The sequence below is a fragment of the Oryx dammah genome, unplaced genomic scaffold, assembly GCF_014754425.2.
Source record: "Oryx dammah isolate SB20612 unplaced genomic scaffold, SCBI_Odam_1.1 HiC_scaffold_17, whole genome shotgun sequence".
In the NCBI taxonomy this organism is placed as follows: Eukaryota; Metazoa; Chordata; class Mammalia; order Artiodactyla; family Bovidae; genus Oryx; species Oryx dammah.
The window spans coordinates 26,828,801-26,847,240 of NW_024070201.1; the positions used below are offsets into that span (position 1 = coordinate 26,828,801).

The 18,440-nt window shown below is 39.7% G+C and overlaps 1 protein-coding gene across 5 annotated transcripts in view; it reads right to left on the reverse strand.

Annotated features, from left to right (window-relative positions):
• Positions 1-18,440, reverse strand: part of SIK3 (SIK family kinase 3) — a 263,445-nt gene that overhangs the window by 77,483 nt on the left and 167,522 nt on the right. For all 5 annotated transcript variants that reach the window (XM_040258061.1, XM_040258064.1, XM_040258062.1 and 2 more), the window contains exon 4: positions 2,198-2,359. In XM_040258061.1, coding sequence (XP_040113995.1) covers positions 2,198-2,359 — 162 coding nt within the window. The remainder of the gene's footprint in view (positions 1-2,197; positions 2,360-18,440) is intronic.

The window sequence follows — 18,440 nt, forward strand, 5'->3', positions numbered from 1 at the left end:
GTTAGTCACACAGTTGTGTCCAACTCTCTGTGACCCCACAGACTGGGTCTCACCAGGCTCCTCTGTCCATGGAATTCTCCAGGCAAGAATACTGGAGTGGGTTGCCATTTCCTTCTCTAGGGCAAATTGCCCTTAACTGAACCAAAATGGTTCTAAATTCAAAATCAAGAACAAAAAAGCATAACAATTTTTTCTTGATCTTTGGTCAATAGAATAAGACTGGAGCAGAAAACCTGGGCCTTTTTTTTACTCACTACCTTAATTACCAATCCAAAGAGCCCTACAATGACATTTGTGGCTGGCTGAGTAACAGCCCTTCAAAGATGTCCCTGTCCTAATCCGTGGAACCTGTGAATGTGTTACCTACTTTCGCAGACATGATTAGGTCAAGGACCTTAAACTTCATTTATTAAAAAAAGGATCTTTTTTTTTAAACTTCATGTATTTATTCATTAAAAACTTTATTTATTTATTTATCATTTATTTGGCTGTGCAGGCTCTTGGTTGTGGCGCTTGGGATCTTCCATCTTCGTTGCAACCCGTGGGATCTAGTTTCCTAACAAGGGGTGGATCGTGGGCCCCTCCACTGGAGTGTAAAGTCTTAGCCCCTGGACCACCAAGGAAGTCACTAGGTTAAGGATCTTGAGCAGGAGAGACCATCCTGGAGGGCCCAATATAATCACCAGGGTCCTTTCAAGAGGGAAGAGGGGGAACAGATTAGGAGTGAGAGATGTGGCAATGGCAACAGGAGGCGGAAGAGTGATGTGAGAAAGGGCTGGAGCCAAGGAACACAGAAGGACTCCCGAAGCTGACGAAGGGAAGGACACGAATCCCCAAAAGCCTCTAGATGGAGCCAGTCCCACCCCACCTTCATTTCAGCCCCACACGACTCCCTCCAGATTCTGGACCTCCAGAGCTATAAGATAATAATACACTTACATTGCTTCAAGCCACAAAGTGTGCAGCCATTTGTTACATCAGAATAGATAATTAACACAACATTTTATTATACTTTTAAGGATTGTTAAGCTTAGTAAGTATTGTTATCATTAATTCAATTGAAGCTACAATAATGACAAAAGAGAGTTTGAAACTGTGAGGCCTTTCCCCCTGCCCAGCCTTGTGAGAACTGTCGGCATCTAGAGAGCATTAAAGAATATAAAACCGATATAAGGGCAAAGGAAAAACTTAATTTCATGTAAGAAAAAGAAAGTATCTAATTCCTGTCTACTGTATATTGAGCAAATATAGGACTCAAAGAGCTCACAGCTGAAAAGTTCTAATCAGCCTAACTCAGATAAACATAAGGCTAGGTGAATTCCAAGGATGTGAAAGCAGAGCCTGGAAAGGGGGCAGTTATGTACACAAAAGAAACTGTCAGAAGAATCACCAACCTACATACAGGGACTCTGACCTCTCATGTATAATATAAACTTGAATTCTGAATTACCATCTGGTTAAGGACGGAAATCTTTAGAACTGTTTCTTACTTAGGTTTTTAAAGACAGTTATATTCTAGCTACACTTCTGTTTTCTATATGAGACTCCCTTCCTTTTTTATCTGGGAGATGAGGGACATAAAGTGTAATACCAAAAACTATCAGAAAACAAAAATGGCTTATTTTCATATCTATAGTTTCCATATAGATTGCAGTCACTTTCTTCTTTCAATAGGTGGTGAGCTTGCATTGGTTAGGCAAATGCTGGCAGTCTACTAAAACTGAAGTATGAGGAGACTGAGGCAGTGAAAAGTGCTTTTCCAGGCACTGTCGGGTGAACAGATGAATGAAATTTGAGGATGAAGAGAGATGTATTGCCTTTAAACCACAATAAGATCTATTCTTAAAACCACAGTCTTAAGAATAAGCATGCTCTGTATCAGCAATGACAAATCAACCTTCTCAAGTGAGGGTGGGCATACAATTTTATGAGGTCTTTTACTACTTTATTCTATGTTGTATTCCTTACTTAAAAATCACTTTTTCTTTTTTCTCCCCAACCTAGTTGTATCAGAAACTATGTGAAAAATTTACATAAGTGTATTTTGAAGGTTTATTAATTTTCAAGCCACACACACACAAAATCCTTTTCACAACACTTCTTTCTGAATAGATAGAAACAAGACAATCCCTTGCTTTAAGAACCTTGAAGGAAAAGCTCCTTTATTCCTATTGCACATCTTCAGCACACTTCTCACCTGCTATCTTGATATTCAGATTGGCGTCCAGGAGCAAATTTTCAGCTTTTAAATCACGATGAACAATGTTCCGACAGTGACAAAAATACACGGCTGCCACGATCTGTTTGAACTTGCGACGGGCCTCCTTTTCTGCCATCCTGCCGTGGGCCACCAGGTGGTCTGTGCCAAAGAAGAGTACCGTCAGTTCTCGTTGGGGACTGGTGTGATTTCAAAAGGTAGACAGAAGGAGGGCTGCAAGTGGGCCCAGCACAAGAGTGAGTCAAAGAAGTGACACAAACAGATGGAACGCAATGCACTCGCAGTCTTGATTTGTATCTATAAAATTCATTAGTAAAGCACCCAAACTCCATCAAGTATAAATCCCATTACATATATAAGAGCACACTCACCCTACCATAGAAAGGGAGAGTTGTGAGGGACACACGTAATGGTTTTCTTCAAGGATCATAATACTCAACACCTTCCTGTTCACAGTTCCACTGCAAAAGTTTACATATACAGAGCAAACATGCACATGAGATAAGTATCAGTATCAGCAATATTTCCTGTGCTAAAGAGTGAGTCAAAAAGCAGAGTCACAGTAATCAATCGTTTTAGGAGAGAACAGACAGAAATTAGTCATTGCTAAGGGGGGGAAATCCTGCTTTATATAGGCCTCTGTTCAGGCTGATCTCTTTTGCTCTCAAGTTTTACAACTTGACATAAAATGTATGTATTTGGCGACTATTCTCTGGAATGTACAGCAATATGCCTGCATCTTTACATGTGCATTTACTGTGCTTACCAAATATTTTAAAACTGTGTTATGAAGCTTTACTGATAACATCAATAGAAAACCAAATGCAGTTTCTACCACTTTAAATGAAATAACCCCATTGGCTATGTTGCTAACTAAGGGACAACAAAAGAATTTACAAGTGATAAACTTTGTGTATCTCTAAATCAGGCTAGCTACTATGTTTAAAAGCTACATATCATAAGTTCTATAACTTTTTTCTAATCATGGCAGTAGGTTTATATTAAACCAATGACAGGCATATCCTAACCCAGCTCTTCATCTAACAACAAATACGGGTCATGACAGCTGATGGGATTAGAAACGTTAGTGACACAGTTTGCTCTGTTTGAAATCTGTAATAGCTTCTCAGCACTATCCTTAAACCAACTGATCCAGCTTGGGAAAAGACGCATTTGCCATCATAAGCATCCGAGATAGTGGGAAAGTGAAAAATTAGACAACATAAGTGACTATATTATTGTTCGTTTTCTAATAGTAGTTTCAGTAACACTACCCGATTGTTTTGGCACCATATCAAACCCCCATGGGACCAGTCAGATATTTCTTTCTTTCACCAGAGAGAAGAACTCTGAAATAAAATATATGCTCTAGTAAAGACTAACAAGATTAAGAGCTCAGGACAAGAAATGGGGGAAGAGGGTGTAAAGAAGAGGGGGAAAAATGGTAATTCATCTACACAGCAGATTTTCAAACAATTCGAACAACATTCTGACCACAAAGAAGATAAGACTTTGGAGACCAAATACAACAGTAATTTTAAGAACAATGTTATAAGTAGGTTATTTAAATTATTAAGAAAGACTCCTCAAAGAAGCTGCTATAATTGCTAAGAGTTATCAATGACCCACACACAAAATCTTTGAAGCATTTCCCTCAAAAACAATCATTATTATGGCCAAGATTACCAATTTAGTAGAAATAAAGAGAAAATAAGATAACTTTAGCTTAGATATTAAAAGGACTAGGATACAGCTTTCCACCAGAGTTTGGAGGTGGTGATAAATGAGCTCACACATTGGTATGTTTAGGCTTCTGGTACAATCTGTCAAATGAACTTCAAGCAACACAAAAGCCTCAGAGAGGGACAAGGAGTGAACATAAGCTGCTGAAGAACTGGACAACCATCAGAAATGGACACCATGCACCACTGCAAGAGGCCACTCTCTAACAGTGCCTGCTCCTTTGACCCACTACTGCTCTTAATCCAAGGCCTAATTATTCTAATAATGTGTTTTAGCTGCTAAACTGTCTAATTAAAGAGCTTTGAAGAGACAGCTATTCTTGAGAAACAAAAATAAGCCCTTATGAAGGTTTACCATCAGAAGCTCATTTGGCCAAGCCACCCATTAATTAAAATGCCCAGGAGACATTCATCTGGCAGTAAATACTAATTACCAGAACACATCAAAGAGCTTCTTAAACACAACAGAATGATTAATTTAGCCATTTCCAAAATAAGTGATTTTCTTTTATTAAAAAAAACTCTTTATATTTTCCAAGTACTTTGTTTTCCTAAAATGATTGGAAAGTTCTCAAAAATGTTACACAGGCCAGGAGCTGGTGGAATGCAGACTAATTCTGTTTTATCTCTAGAATGACACATTGGTTGTCCTTGGATGAATCATTTATATTGCCAATATCTCTATCTCTTGATCTGCTAAACAGAAATTCTGTTACATGCTATGGCCAAAGAAACAACAGCATATTTGGGAATATACTCGTACTTTGACTAAGAGTTATCATATATGACAAAATTTTAACTTCCAAAGGCATTTTTTTAAAAGCTATTTTTTAAAAAAGTTCCACTCAATACTACATAAATGCTATTTCAGCATTTGGTTAACAGATCGTAAGGCTCTTTGTTCAGGATACTGTAGTGCTCAAAACTGATTTTTATTATTATACACCAACTGTCAGTGTTACATGGCTCTGGTTACAAGGTATTTGTGACAGCACACTGGGTGAAAGAGCTGAAGTTATATAGCACTTTCACTAAAGAAGGCTTCCCTGGCGGCTCAGATGGCAAAGAATCTGTCTGCAATGCAGGAGACCTGGTTCGATCCTTGGGTTGGGAAGATCCCCTGGAGAAGGAATTGGCAACCCACTCCAGTATTCTTGCCTGGAGAATTCCATGGACAGAGAAGCCTGGCAGGCTACAGCTCATGGGATGGCAAAGAGCTGGACATGACTAAGCAACTAACACTTTCACTTTCTTTCCCTAAAGATATCTACAGTATCCCTATAGCTATGAATATAAAGAAGATACACACAATTTACTTTTTTCAAAATATGTTAGCTGTAAACATCAGATGTTTTTTTTGAGCCATTGTGTTTGATGTTTAAGTTCTTTGGGGGAGTGTTGTGTTCTTCCCCACATACTGGACCTTCATACTGGCTCAATGCCATTCAGACTTCAGCCTCTGCTTTTATTTTTGCCCATCTTATTACCACCACTCTCCCCCACCTACGAACCCACAGTCCTTGTTAGTTTGCTTTCAGTGTAAACCTTAGGGTCTACTGGGTGTGCCAGGAAGCCAACAGCCTGCAGTGGTTTGCAGTCCCTGCTGAAATTGCCTTTCAGCTGCCTGCTGACAAATGGCTGCTTTATGTTCATGAATGTTCCATAGGCAAGTAGCAAAAATTCTTCCAGTTCAAATATGATATTTAACTTTTAGCGAAGAAACCCAGAGGAGGAGGCCAGCCTGGACTTAACACAAAGTCACAGCACTGGAAAACACACTGGGGTAATTTCAGAAGGCAAATGATACAAAACAGCTCCGGAACCACTTCAACATTCAAAGTAAAACACATTTTGAAACTTGTCAGGAGACACCCAGTTGCAAGGAACTCTGAGAGTTGCTCTGCTTCTTCTGGACAGCTTAGTTAGCTAGTTCTCCGAAATACTGGGCAAGATCCCACCCACATCACTAGTCCCAGGCAACTCACCCTGCTCGGACACTAGCTTCCTGTATTCCTAGACTCGTGCCCCCACCCACTCACCCGAGTCTAGACAATATGCAATCCGTCACAGTAAACCCCTTTTCACCATCAATTAACTACTAATCTACTTAGTTCCCACTGTACCTGCAAATTTAAAGGTATCCTCTATCATAACTTCAACCATTTCAACGCTGACAAAGATGAGGTGACTCTCAATTAGAAGGAGTTCTAGCTCTTATTACAAGAAATCTATGAAATAAAAACTATAAAATCAAACAACAAAAAAGTAAGGAGTCTAAGTTGTCTTTCTCACTTTTCAATCACCACAAATCACTTGGCACCGGGTTTCTACGATCTTTTTTATCTGTTTTTCCTTACAAAGTTAAAAAAAAAAGTTAGTGACACTAAGGGATTTATATACCTCATGAAGAGTATATTATTAGAAGCAGAGGGAATGAATTCTGAAGTTTCAAAAGTATTCAAGCACCAGCATTTATAAAGTTTGCTTCAGAACTGACTGCTTGTAATTTTGTCCCAATCTGACTCAAGAAGAAATATCTTGTGGTACATTTAGATTCTAACCTTTCAAAGAGCAAAAATACACACAAGGCAGTCTTAACGTCCCTAGACCAGCTCACTGGAGTGTCAGAGGCATGCCACTAATGGGGTAGTGGTGGGGAGCCAACATTTCTTAAAATAAGTCACTTTTCCACTATAAACAGACAGTGTCTCCATTTGTCTGCTAGGTCTACGACTCGTAACTGACCCAAACACTAGCTGAAAATGAACATACCCTGACAGCAGGTCAAGCAGCAGGGCAGAGGCTTTTCATTTTTCATGATGAAGAAATAACTCAGTCTTGAATGGGGAAAAGGTGGCTTGTGTGCTAAGCTAGGTGGCTACCTGCAAGGATCTCTGCCCATTCCAGGCTAACCACAGCTAGCAGTTCTCTGCTGTGCCACTCAGTTCTAGCATTTCTTCTTTCTACACCCATGGAAACAACTTCCTGTTTATCAAACACACGCTTCTTTCCAAAAGAGCCAAGGCGAGGCCAAGATAACCCAGCTGCCTGGTAGCAGGTTAACAAGAGTGCACTCACTTAAATATCACACTGTCCCTAACCCTTGGACACCCCGAGCTGCCAGGCACTAGAGGAAGAGGGCCTGTTATTTGTTTTTCCTTGACAAGAATCCAACTACCTCATGCCAGGCTTCTCTACTTGGTGCTTCTTCTTGTTGCCATCGCTTTCCTTCATCCTTCCAGTGGTCCAGGCCAAACCCTGCTGTTGTCTTTCCTTCTCTTTCTCCCGTTCCTCACATCCAGGCCCTCAGCAGATTTTATAAACTCTGCTGTCAAGATACATCCAGAACTCAACTATCGTCACCCCTATCCCCGCCCTACTCCAGTGCCACCAATTTGGTCTGATAGCCATTATCGCCCTCTGGGTTGCTGCAAACCCTCAGAATAGTTCTCCTAACCAGTACCCTCGATTCTGCCCCCGGCCCCCCGCAATCAATCTACTCTCAAAACGACAGCCAAAGTAGTAAGCTTTTTTCCCTACCTTTTCTTTTGAAATAATTACAGATTCACAGAAGCTGCAGAGGTAGTACAGGGAAATCCCATGTATCCTTCACCCCGTTTCCTCCAATAGTCCAATCTTACATAATTATAGAACAATATCAAAAGCCAGAATTTGACATGGTTGGAATATGTGTATACGCCTATGTCATTTCATCATATGTATAGATTTGTGGAACTACCACTGCAACCAAGATAAATATTTGGAGTTACTCATTACTAAGTATTCTTGCAGGTATAAAAACAAAATGCATACTATTTTCTCCTGTCTATCCCAAATACTAAACCTTTTGCTTCAGTGTTCTGAGAAAACACTTTTTTTTTTTTGGTGACACACAGCCACAAAATAAGCTTTAGTTCTAAAAGTTTTAGGCTAAAACAATTTCTAGTTTTTCCTAAGCCTCCTTACTACATAGAAAAGAGACCTTTGCATGTGGTGGATGCTTATTAATTATAGATTAACTCTAGGAATAACAATCAGAGGATAGACTATAAACTTTTATAAAAACTATTTTTTTTTTTACTAATTTACAAACAAAGTTTGTAAACTAAGCATAGTTTATGTTAAGGCTATTAAAAACAAGCCATTCTTTTGATATGAGGTCTATTCACATTAATGTATAAAGGAGGATTTGTTTTCTTATAGTTTCTTAAAAAAATACTTCTAGACTAAGTATAAGCCCAGGCAGCCTGCGAAACAGAATCCCATATATCCTAAAAAAAAAAAAAAAAGCCTTTTAAGAATGTCATTCAGACTTCTCAGATGCAATAAAAATGTTTTTCATGCTATATCAATATACTAGCCAAGGTGGGTTAGCTAATTTTGTAATACAGAGGTTCTTCTCTGATTCCTAGCATAATCTGCAGACTTCAAGTCTAGCTCATTCTTTCAAATGATTCATCATGTCTCTGAAACTTTCCCTAACATACTCATCTACCCTAGAAGAAAGTGAAAGTGATGTCGCTCAGTCGTGTTCGACTCTTTGCAACCCCACAGACTGACTGTAGCCTACCAGGCTCCATGGGATTTTCCAGGCAATAGTACTGGAGTAGGTTACCATTTCCTTCTCCAGAGGATCTTTCAGACCCAGGGATTGAACCCAGGTCTCCCGCATTGTAGGCAGACACTTTACCGTCTGAAGAACTGGTCCATATTTCATATCAAATGGCATTTAGTCCATATACTCTGTAACATCAGTGAGCAACTGTATTATAGCTGTTTCTCAACATGTATACCTCCTCCTCTAGACCAGGGGTTCTTTTTGTTTTTTAACCTGAGTATAATTGCTTTACAATGTTGTGTTAGGGTCTGCTGTACAAAATGTGAATCAGCTGTAAGTATACATACATCCCTCTCTCTTGAGCCTCCCTCCTACCCCACTGCCACCCCTCTAGAGCACTGAGCTGAGTTTCCTGTGCTATAAAGCAGCTTCCCACCTGCTATCTATTTTAGTAGTCTATATATATATAAAACAATGCTACTCTCTCAATTTGTCCCATCCTTTCCTCCCCCCACTGTGTCCACAAGTCCCTTCTCTAGCTCTGAATCTCTATCCTGCCCTGAAAATATGTTCATCAGTACCATTTTTCTAGATTCCATATACATGCATAAATATAAAATATCTGTTTTTTTTTTTTTATTTCTGACCTACTTCACAGTCTGTATGACAGACTCTAGGTTCATGGATATTTAGCAGTAAAGCGAAGTCATCAAACTGTAATTTTTTAAGCATTAAGCATAGGCAGCTCCCTCATATTTTGGGCAGGTTGCAAATATAAATGCTAAAAAGTCTGATATTAAGAAAATAAAACAAAAAAATGAAGAACAATGAATATGAAATTAATTAGAGAAGGAAATAGGTTATTTTATGAAATTCTATAATACTTACTGACTTGTCAATAAAGCCTTAAAAACCAGCTAGTTTTTCTAACCAAAGGGAGTAAATAATTTATATAATATAAACTATAAACTAATTTATATAACTAAAATAGTGTTTTAGTTATAAAAATATATAGAATGCTATGAGGATTAAATAAGAAAAGCATGTTACAACAGCCACCACCCAGCACATAGCAATGTATTCAAATAAACAATGTGATAGTGTTCTCAAACATGTGGGAGGCTGCAAGCTAACACGTGTAACACCTAATATCTAGTACATGTTGCTGTTTGGTTTCAGTTGCTAAGTTGTGTCTGACTCTTTATGACCCCACGCAGGCCAGGATTCCTGTTCTTCACTGTCTCTCAGACTTTGCTCAAACTCATGTCCATTGAGTCAGTGATGGCAACCAACCATCTCATTCTCTGTTATTCCCTTCTCCTCCGGCCTTCAATCTTTCCCAGAATCAGGGTCTTTTCCAATGAGTCAGTTCTTCGCATCAGATGGCCAAAGCATTGCAGCTTCAGCATCAGTCCTGCCAGTGAATATTAAGGGTTGATTTCCTATAAGACTGACTGGCTTGATCTCCTTGCAGTCCAAGGGACTCTAAGCCTTCTCCAGCACCACAGTTCAAAAGCATCAATTTTTCAGCACTTAGCCTTCTTTATGGTTCAACTCTCATATCTGAACATAACTACTGGAAAAACCATAGTTTTGACTAGAGGGACCTTTGTCGGCAAAGTGATGTCTCTGCTTCTTAATACGCTGTCTCGTTTTGTCGTAGCTTTCCTTCCAAGGAGCAAGTGTCTTTTAACTTCATGGCTTCAGTCACCACCTGCAGTGATTCTGGAGCCCAAGAAAATAAAATCTGCCACTGTTTTCATTTTTTCCCCATCTATTTGCCATGAAGAAGCAAGAGAGTTCCAGAAAAACATCTATTTCTGCTTTATTGACTACGCCAAAGCCTTTGACTGTGTGGATCACAATTAACTGTGGAAAATTCTGAAAGAGATGGGAATACCAGACCACCTGACCTGCCTCTTGAGAAATCTGTATGCAGGTCAGGAAGCAACAGTTAGAACTGGACATGGAACAACAACTGGTGCCAAATAGGAAAAGGAGTACGTCAAGGCTGTATATTGTCACCCTGCTTATTTAACTTATATACAGAGTACATCATGAGAAATGCTGGACTGGAAGAAACACAAGCTGGAATCAAGATTGCTGAGAGAAACATCAATAACCTCAGATATGGAGATGACACCACCCTTATGGCAGAAAGTGAAGAGGAACTAAAAAGTCTCTTGATGAAAGTGAAAGTGGAGAGTGAAAAAGTTGGCTTAAAGCTCAACATTCAGAAAACGAAGATCATGGCATCTGGTCCCATCACTTCATGGCAAATAAATGGGGAAACAGTGGAAACAGTGTCAGACTTTATCTTTCGGGGCTCCAAAATCACTGCAGATGATGACTGCAGCCATGAAATTAAAAGACGCTTACTCCTCTGAAGAAAAGTTATGACCAACCTAGACAGTATATTCAAAAGCAGAGACACTACCTTGCCGACTAAGGTCCGTCTAGTCAAGGCTATGGTTTTTCCTGTGGTCATGTATGGATGTGAGAGTCGGTCTGTGAAGAAGGCTGAGCGCTGAAGAATTGATGCTTTTGAACTGTGGTGTTGGAAAAGACTCTTGAGAGTCCCTTGGACTGCAAGGAGATCCAACCAGTCCATTCTGAAGGAGATCAGCCCTGGGATTTCTTTGGAAGGAATGATGCTAAAGCTGAAACTCCAGTACTTTGGCCACCTCATGCTAAGAGTTGACTCACTGGAAAAGACTCTGATGCTGGGAGGGATTGAGGGCAGGCGGAGAAGGGGATGACAGAGGATGAGATGGCTGGATGGCATCACTGACTCGATGCACATGAGTCTGAGTGAACTCCGTGAGATGGTGATGGACAGGGAGGCCTGGCGTGCTGCGATTCATGGGGTTGCAAAGAGTCAGACACAACTGAGCAACTGAACTGAACTGATGGGACTGGATGCCATTAGTTTTTTGAACGTTGAAGTTTAGGCCAGTTTTTTCACTCTCTTCTTTCACCTTCATCAAGAGGCTCTTTAGTTTCTCTTCACTTTCTGCCATAAGGGTGGTTATCATCTGCATATCTGAGGTTGTTGATTTTCTTCCGGCAATCTTGATTCCAAACTGGGATTCATCCAGTGTGGCATTTTGCATGATGTGTTCTGCATATAAGTTAAATAAGCAGGGTGACAATATACAGCATTGACATACTCCTTTCCCAATTCTGAACCAGTCAACAACCATTTTGTTTAATGTCCAGTTCTAACTGTTGCTTCTTAACTTTCATACAGGTTTCTCAGGAGGCAGGTAAAGCAGTCTGCTATTCCTATTCTTTAAGAACTTTCCACAGTTTGTTGTGATCCACACAGTCAAAAGCATTAGTGTAGTCAATGAAGCAGTAGATGTTTTCTAGAATTCTCTTATTTTTTCAATGATCCAGTAGATGTTGGCAATTTGATCTCTGGTTCCTCTGCCTTTTCAAAACATAGCTTGTACATCTGAAAGTTCTCAGTTCACTTACTGCTGAAGCCAAGCTTGAAGGATTTTGAGCAATATCTTGCTAGCATATGAGATGAGCACAATTGTGTGGTAGTTTGGACATTCTTTGGCATTGCCCTTCTTTGGGATTGGAACGAGATCTGACCTTTTCCAGTCCTGTAGCCATTGCTGAGTTTTCCAAATTTGCTGGCATAATGAATGCAGCACTTTAACAGCATCGTCTTTTAGGATTTGAAATAGCTCAACTGTAATTCCATCACCAACACTTGCTTTGTCTGCACTAATGCTTCCTAACACCCACTTGACTTCAAACTCCAGGATGTCTGGCTCTAGGTGAGTGTCCACACCGTCATGGTTACCCAGGTCATGAAGACCTTTCTTGTACAGTTCTTCTGTGTATTCTTGCCACCTCTTCTTAATCTCTTCTGTCTCTGTTAGGTCCTTACCATTTCTGTCCTTCATTGTGTCCATCTTTGCATGAAATGTTCCCTTGGTATCTCTAATTTTCTTGAAGAGACCTCTACTCTTTCCTTTTGTATTGTTTCCTCTATTTCTTTGCATTGTTCATTTAAGAAGAAAATGAACAATGCATCTTATCTCCCCCTTGCTGCTATTCTTTGGAACTCAGCATTCAGTTGGGTATATCTTTCCCTTTCTTCTTTGCCTTGCACTTCTCTTCTTTTCTCAGCTATTTGTAAAGCTTCTAGTTATACAATTCGGTCTTTTCCATTTTCTACTCTGTTAGTGTCTGAGAATCCCATAACATAAGTAAATGGCTGTGTGAGAACTTCCGGGTTCCATACATGTTGGCACCTTTAGGAAATGTTATTTTTAAGGCACTGAGAATGTCCATAATAAATCATACATACTTCAACACAGTACTGTTAAGTTAATAATTTATTTTAAATGCCTATGAATTCTGCCTGGTATTCAGGAAACTTTTCTTGATAAAGTGCTGGATTTATGACTTCATGGTCTCAAATAGGAAGTCTGGGGATGTATGTCTAAAGAAATCATTCTGTGGAAATTTAAAATTATGAGTTTAGTGGTTTGCAAAACTAACCAGTTTCCCAGTTCTGTTTGTAAAGTTAAACAGACCCACATTATCATGGTTGCCCCTTTATAATATAGTGCCAAACAGTATGCAATAATCATTTCAATAAATCAATTGAATAAGCAATAAATGCTCATTCAATAACCATTTATTGAAGCCTAGTACATTGCTTCAGCACTTCCCTGTGGCTTAGTGGTAAAGAATCCGCCTGTCAATGCAGGAGACACAGGTTTGATCCCTGGGTCAGGAAGATCCCCTGGAGAAGGAAATGGCAACCCAAGTATTCTTGCCTGGAAAATCCTATAGACACAGGAGCCTGGAGGGCTACAGTCCTTGGAATTACAAGGAGTTGGATGCGACTCAGTGACTGTGCATGCAGTGCCAATCACATTGCTTAGAATTCATAGTCTTTAATAAGTCTTTCTCTGTTCTTACCCAGAAAACAAAAAGGTATTTTTCCTTCCATGTCAAAAACTCCTTGAGCTAAAATGTGTACGGAATAACATGAAAATTCCATGTCTGACTTGGTTATCTTTGTGAAACAATGAAATAAATTTGTTAGACACTGCATTAAACAGTGAACACACAGATAAGATTCAAATGTCACAATGAGATCTAGTGACATTCTTTCATTCACTTTGTCTTTCATTCAACAGATCAATAAATATTTAATAAGCATATATTCTCTATGGGAACTATTCGAAGTACTATTTATTAGCAAGGCTCAAAATTTACAAAGTCCTTACTCTTATGAGGCTTATAGTTTATGAGGCTTTCTATACGTCTGTTGTCAATAAAAACCAAAGCAGAGAAGGAACTAGAGAATAGTGGGCCAATAGGAAGAGTGAGATTTCAGACAGTACGGCTAGCAAAGTGAAGTGAAGTCGCTCAGTCGTGTCCGACTCTTTGTGACCCCATGGACTGACTGTAGCCTATCAGGCTCCTCCGTCCATGGGATTTTCCAGGCAAGAATACTGCAGTGGGTTGCCGTTTCCTTCTCCAGGGGATCTTCCCGACCCAGGGATTGAACCCGGGTCCTGCATTGTAGGCAGACACTTTACCGTATGAGCCACCAGGGAAGTCTTCTCTAGTAAGGTAACCGTTTGATAGGAGACCTGAAGGAAATGGACGAGAGAGCCATGTAGATATCTGGGGAGAGTATTTTGGGAAGAAGAAATGGAATATATGAAGACCTTAAAGTGGGAACATATCCAGAGCTTAACAAACAAGAAAGAGATGTCAGTAAGAAAAAGCAGGAGAGTACTAGGTGCTGAGGTCACAGAGGCTGCTGGAGACCACATAACACAGAGGTTTACAGACTATGCACTTATTCCAAACAGATGAAAAAAAGTGAAAGTTGCTCATTCATGTCCAACTCTTTGTGACCCCATGAACTATACAGTCCATGGAATTCTCCAGGCCAGCATACTGGCCTAGTATGGAGTGGGTAGCCTATTCCTTCTTCAGCACATCTTCCCAACCCAGGAATTGAACCAAGGGCTCCTGAATTGCAGGCAGATTCTTTACCAGCTCAGCTACCAGGGAAGCCCCCCAAAAAGAGAAAGCTGATAGAAGTAGAAAGCTGAGTGGGAACATTCTACTTTTACTTTAAAAGAATCACTCTAGCTGCAATAGAGGAATCAGAGCAGATTCAGGGAGACTGGATAAAGGTTTCTGCAGTAATCCTAGCAAGAGATGACTATGACTTCCATCAGGCTAGTACTGGTTGAGGTGATGGTAAGTGACCAGATTCCGCATATATTCTGAAGGTAGAGTCATCACGATTTACTGACGGCTTTGGCCTGAGGTATGAAAGTAGAAGAGAAATTAAGTATGACTCTATAGAAGCTTCTGGTGTGAGGAACTAGATGCACAGAGTTGTGGTTATTGAGAGAAGAAAGACTGGTAAAAAGAAAAAGTTGGTGAATGGAAACCAAGAGTTCAGTCTGCACATGTTAAGATATATGGTCCATCAGACCAAGGGGAGATATCGAGAAAACAGCTAAGTATATAAACCGGGAATTCGGAGAACAAGCCAGACTGGAGATTTAAAATTTGGAAGTCAGCAGTTGCTTGGGTCATAAAAATCAACAAGAGTAGATGTGCATAGAAGAAAAGAGATCCAAGCAACTGAACCAGGCAGCTCTCCAAGACTCTGATGTCAGGAGGATGAGGAGGATCTGGCAAAAGCAGCACTGAGAAAAGTGATCAGTCAAGAGACTACTGTCTCAATTACTCAGTCTGGTGCAAATCAATGACACAGAAACATAAAAGAAAAAATAAGAAAAACTCACTGCAAATAGTGCTACAGGAGAGGTGTGCTCAGAGGAAGAAGGGAAAAGGCAATAACTCTCTAGCACAACCAGGGCAGAGTTCTCAGAAAGCATAACATTTTGAGAAGGGTTATAAATGTTGAGTAGCAACTAATCGGGCAAAGAAGCATGGCTGGGCTTTTGTATCTTGTGTTCTGACACCTCCCAAACAATTTCTCTGTGGACAACAAGCCCTTTAGAGACCTTATGAAGAAAAAAAGGACAGTATTCTATATGGGATTAGGAAATTTAAGTCCCCACTAGCTTCATACTAGAGACATGTGAGGGCACCTGGTAAACCCCTTTCTATCTCTTTTGCCTTCACATTTATCAATGTGTCTGACTCTTTGTGACCCCATGGACTATACAGTCTACGGAATTCTCCAGACCAGAATACTGGAATGAGTAGCCATTCCCTTCTCCAGCAGATCTTCCCCACCCAGGAATCAAACCAGGGTCTCCTGCATTGCAGGCAGATTCTTTACCAGCTGAGCTACCAGGGAACCCCCTTATCAAAGACAGTGAAACTCACTGCACAGTCCACAGCTCCACACAGAGTCTGCCAGTTGCTTAGGCAATGTCCATAGCCTTGAGGATAATTTATCTGATAATTTAACCTCATGTTTACCTGAACTTTGTCTCCAGCGACCTATAACTCCACCAAAATTCAGCAGGTTTCTTATGGCCATACCTTGAACTTGTCTCTGCCTGATAGTTTTATACCTCTGAAATTCTAAACTTCAATAGTATACGCCCCTCTCTCTCAATATAACCTTCTAGATCAGCAATGTTGAATAGAAATAAAATGTGAGCCATTTACATAATTAAAGGTTTTCTAGTAGTCACATTTTAAGAAATGATTCATTTTGAGATTAATTTAAAGAATTTATTTTATTTAAACTAATATATCAAAAATATAATCACTGAAACATGTAAACCACATGCATATTGGCAATGAGAGCTTATCTCCTTTTTTTCATACTAAGTCTTCAAACTCCAGTGTGTATTTTACACTTACAGCATACCACATTTCAAGCCATACATTGTCTATAGTCAAGGCGAAATGTAATTTTACCAAAATAAGAATTGGGTTCAATAGGAAAATGTTTTACACTGTGTATAATAAAGAACTGGCCTTGCCCAACATCATAGACTGGCTTTATCCTTTGGTTTAGAGTGTCTCTGCCTGGGGACCTTGGGTCATACCAGGTAGTCTAACAAGATGAGTTAGCAAGGGACTGGCCATACCCACATAGTCTTAGGGTGTGAGCTGGCCACACTAGAACAAACAATGTGACTTAGGGTGGGAGCTTTGGGTCAGTTGGCCTGGAAACTGAGGTCAACTATGTAAGTATTCAATCAGTCAATCAACCTTTCCTATGTAAAACAGAAACTCTGAACACAGAGGCTCAGGTGAGCTTCCCTATGGACAAGACTCTGCATACTATCACATATCAACACCAGGAGAGTAAGACATTCCATGGGGAGAGGAAAACAAAAGTTCCATGTTTGGTATTTCTCATGGACTCTGTTTCTTCCCTTAGATGATTTTAATCTGAATCCTTTCATTGTAATACACTGTAACTGTGAGTTAAATAGCTTTCAGTGAATTCTGTGAGTACTTTTAGCAAATTATCAAAGGTGACAGGTGGTACTGGGAAATTCCTGAACTTGCAGTTGGTGCCAGAAGAGAGGATGGACTTGGGTGCTCAGCTTTGAAGCCAGCTAACTCTCTGAGTTGTCCTAAAACTGCTTCAGTTTTTAAATGTTAATTCAATTCAAAATTCAGTTCCTCAGCTGCACTATCTATTAATACATTTCAAATGCACACAGTGGCTATAGTACTGGGTACATTTCAGACTTTCATCTCTTTGATCTTGTTATGCCCAACACACTTGCTTTTTAACTTCATCTAGATCTCTAGCGTTTAAAATTCCTCTTATTTATGATCATTCATCCTGATCTCACTTGCCTTATACCCCTTTGAGCCTAAGCCCAATGACCCACACATTATTTACTTTATTGTTAGTGGTTTGAATTTCTTTGCCAACTGTCTCTCAAATTATTGCACATGATTTTATGTCATGTTAGTTACATCTCAATTTTTTAAAGTTTTTTTAAGAAGGAAAAAATGTTTAGAATATTGCCTGGTACATAATGATGCTGTGGACATGTTGTACAAGTCTTTAAACTGACTAGCACTTTACAAACACTCATATAATCCTCACAACAACCTTTGGAGATAAGTGGTGTCTTCATCATCATCATTAGTATTATTATTATTATAATCTTCATTTTAAAGACAAAGGTAGTGAGGTTACAAAATTTGCCCATTATTACAAAGGCAGTAAGTAGAGGAACTGGGATTTGAATCACAGCAGTCTGACTCTATCCATATTCTTAACCACTAACAATGCCACTTTAACTCTATCTATAATCCATTCCTCTATCCCCATGGCCATTACTCATCAGACAATTCTCAGTTCTCATCTGTTTTACTGCAGCAGCCTTCTAAGTGCTCTTGCAGACCCCTCTCCTTCAAATATATCCTTTTTTTGCCATCAAAATACCCTTTCTTAAACAAGTCAAACTGAATTCCAGTCCTTGCTTAAAGTTCTCCCGTAGCTCACAATCATCTAATAATGGAAGAAACTCTTAGTGGCCACAGACTTACTTATTTAAATGAAATTGCAGAAAGTGAAGAGGAACTAAAAAGCCTCTTGATGAAAGTGAAAGAGGAGAGTGAAAAAGTTGCCTTAAAGCTCAACATTCAGAAAACGCAGATCATGGCATCTGGTCCCATCACTTCATGGGAAATAGATGGGGAAACAGTGGAAACAGTGTCAGGCTTTATTTTGGGGGGCTCCAAAATCACTGCAGATGGTGACTGCAGCCATGAAATTAAAAGACGCTTACTCCTCTGAAGAAAAGTTATGACCAACCTGGATAGCATATTCAAAAGCAGAGACATTACCTTGCCAACTAAGGTCCATCTAGTCAAGCCTATGGTTTTTCCTGTGGTCATGTATGGATGTGAGAGTTGGACTGTGAAGAGAGCTGAGTGCTGAAGAATTGATGCTTTTGAACTGTGGCATGGG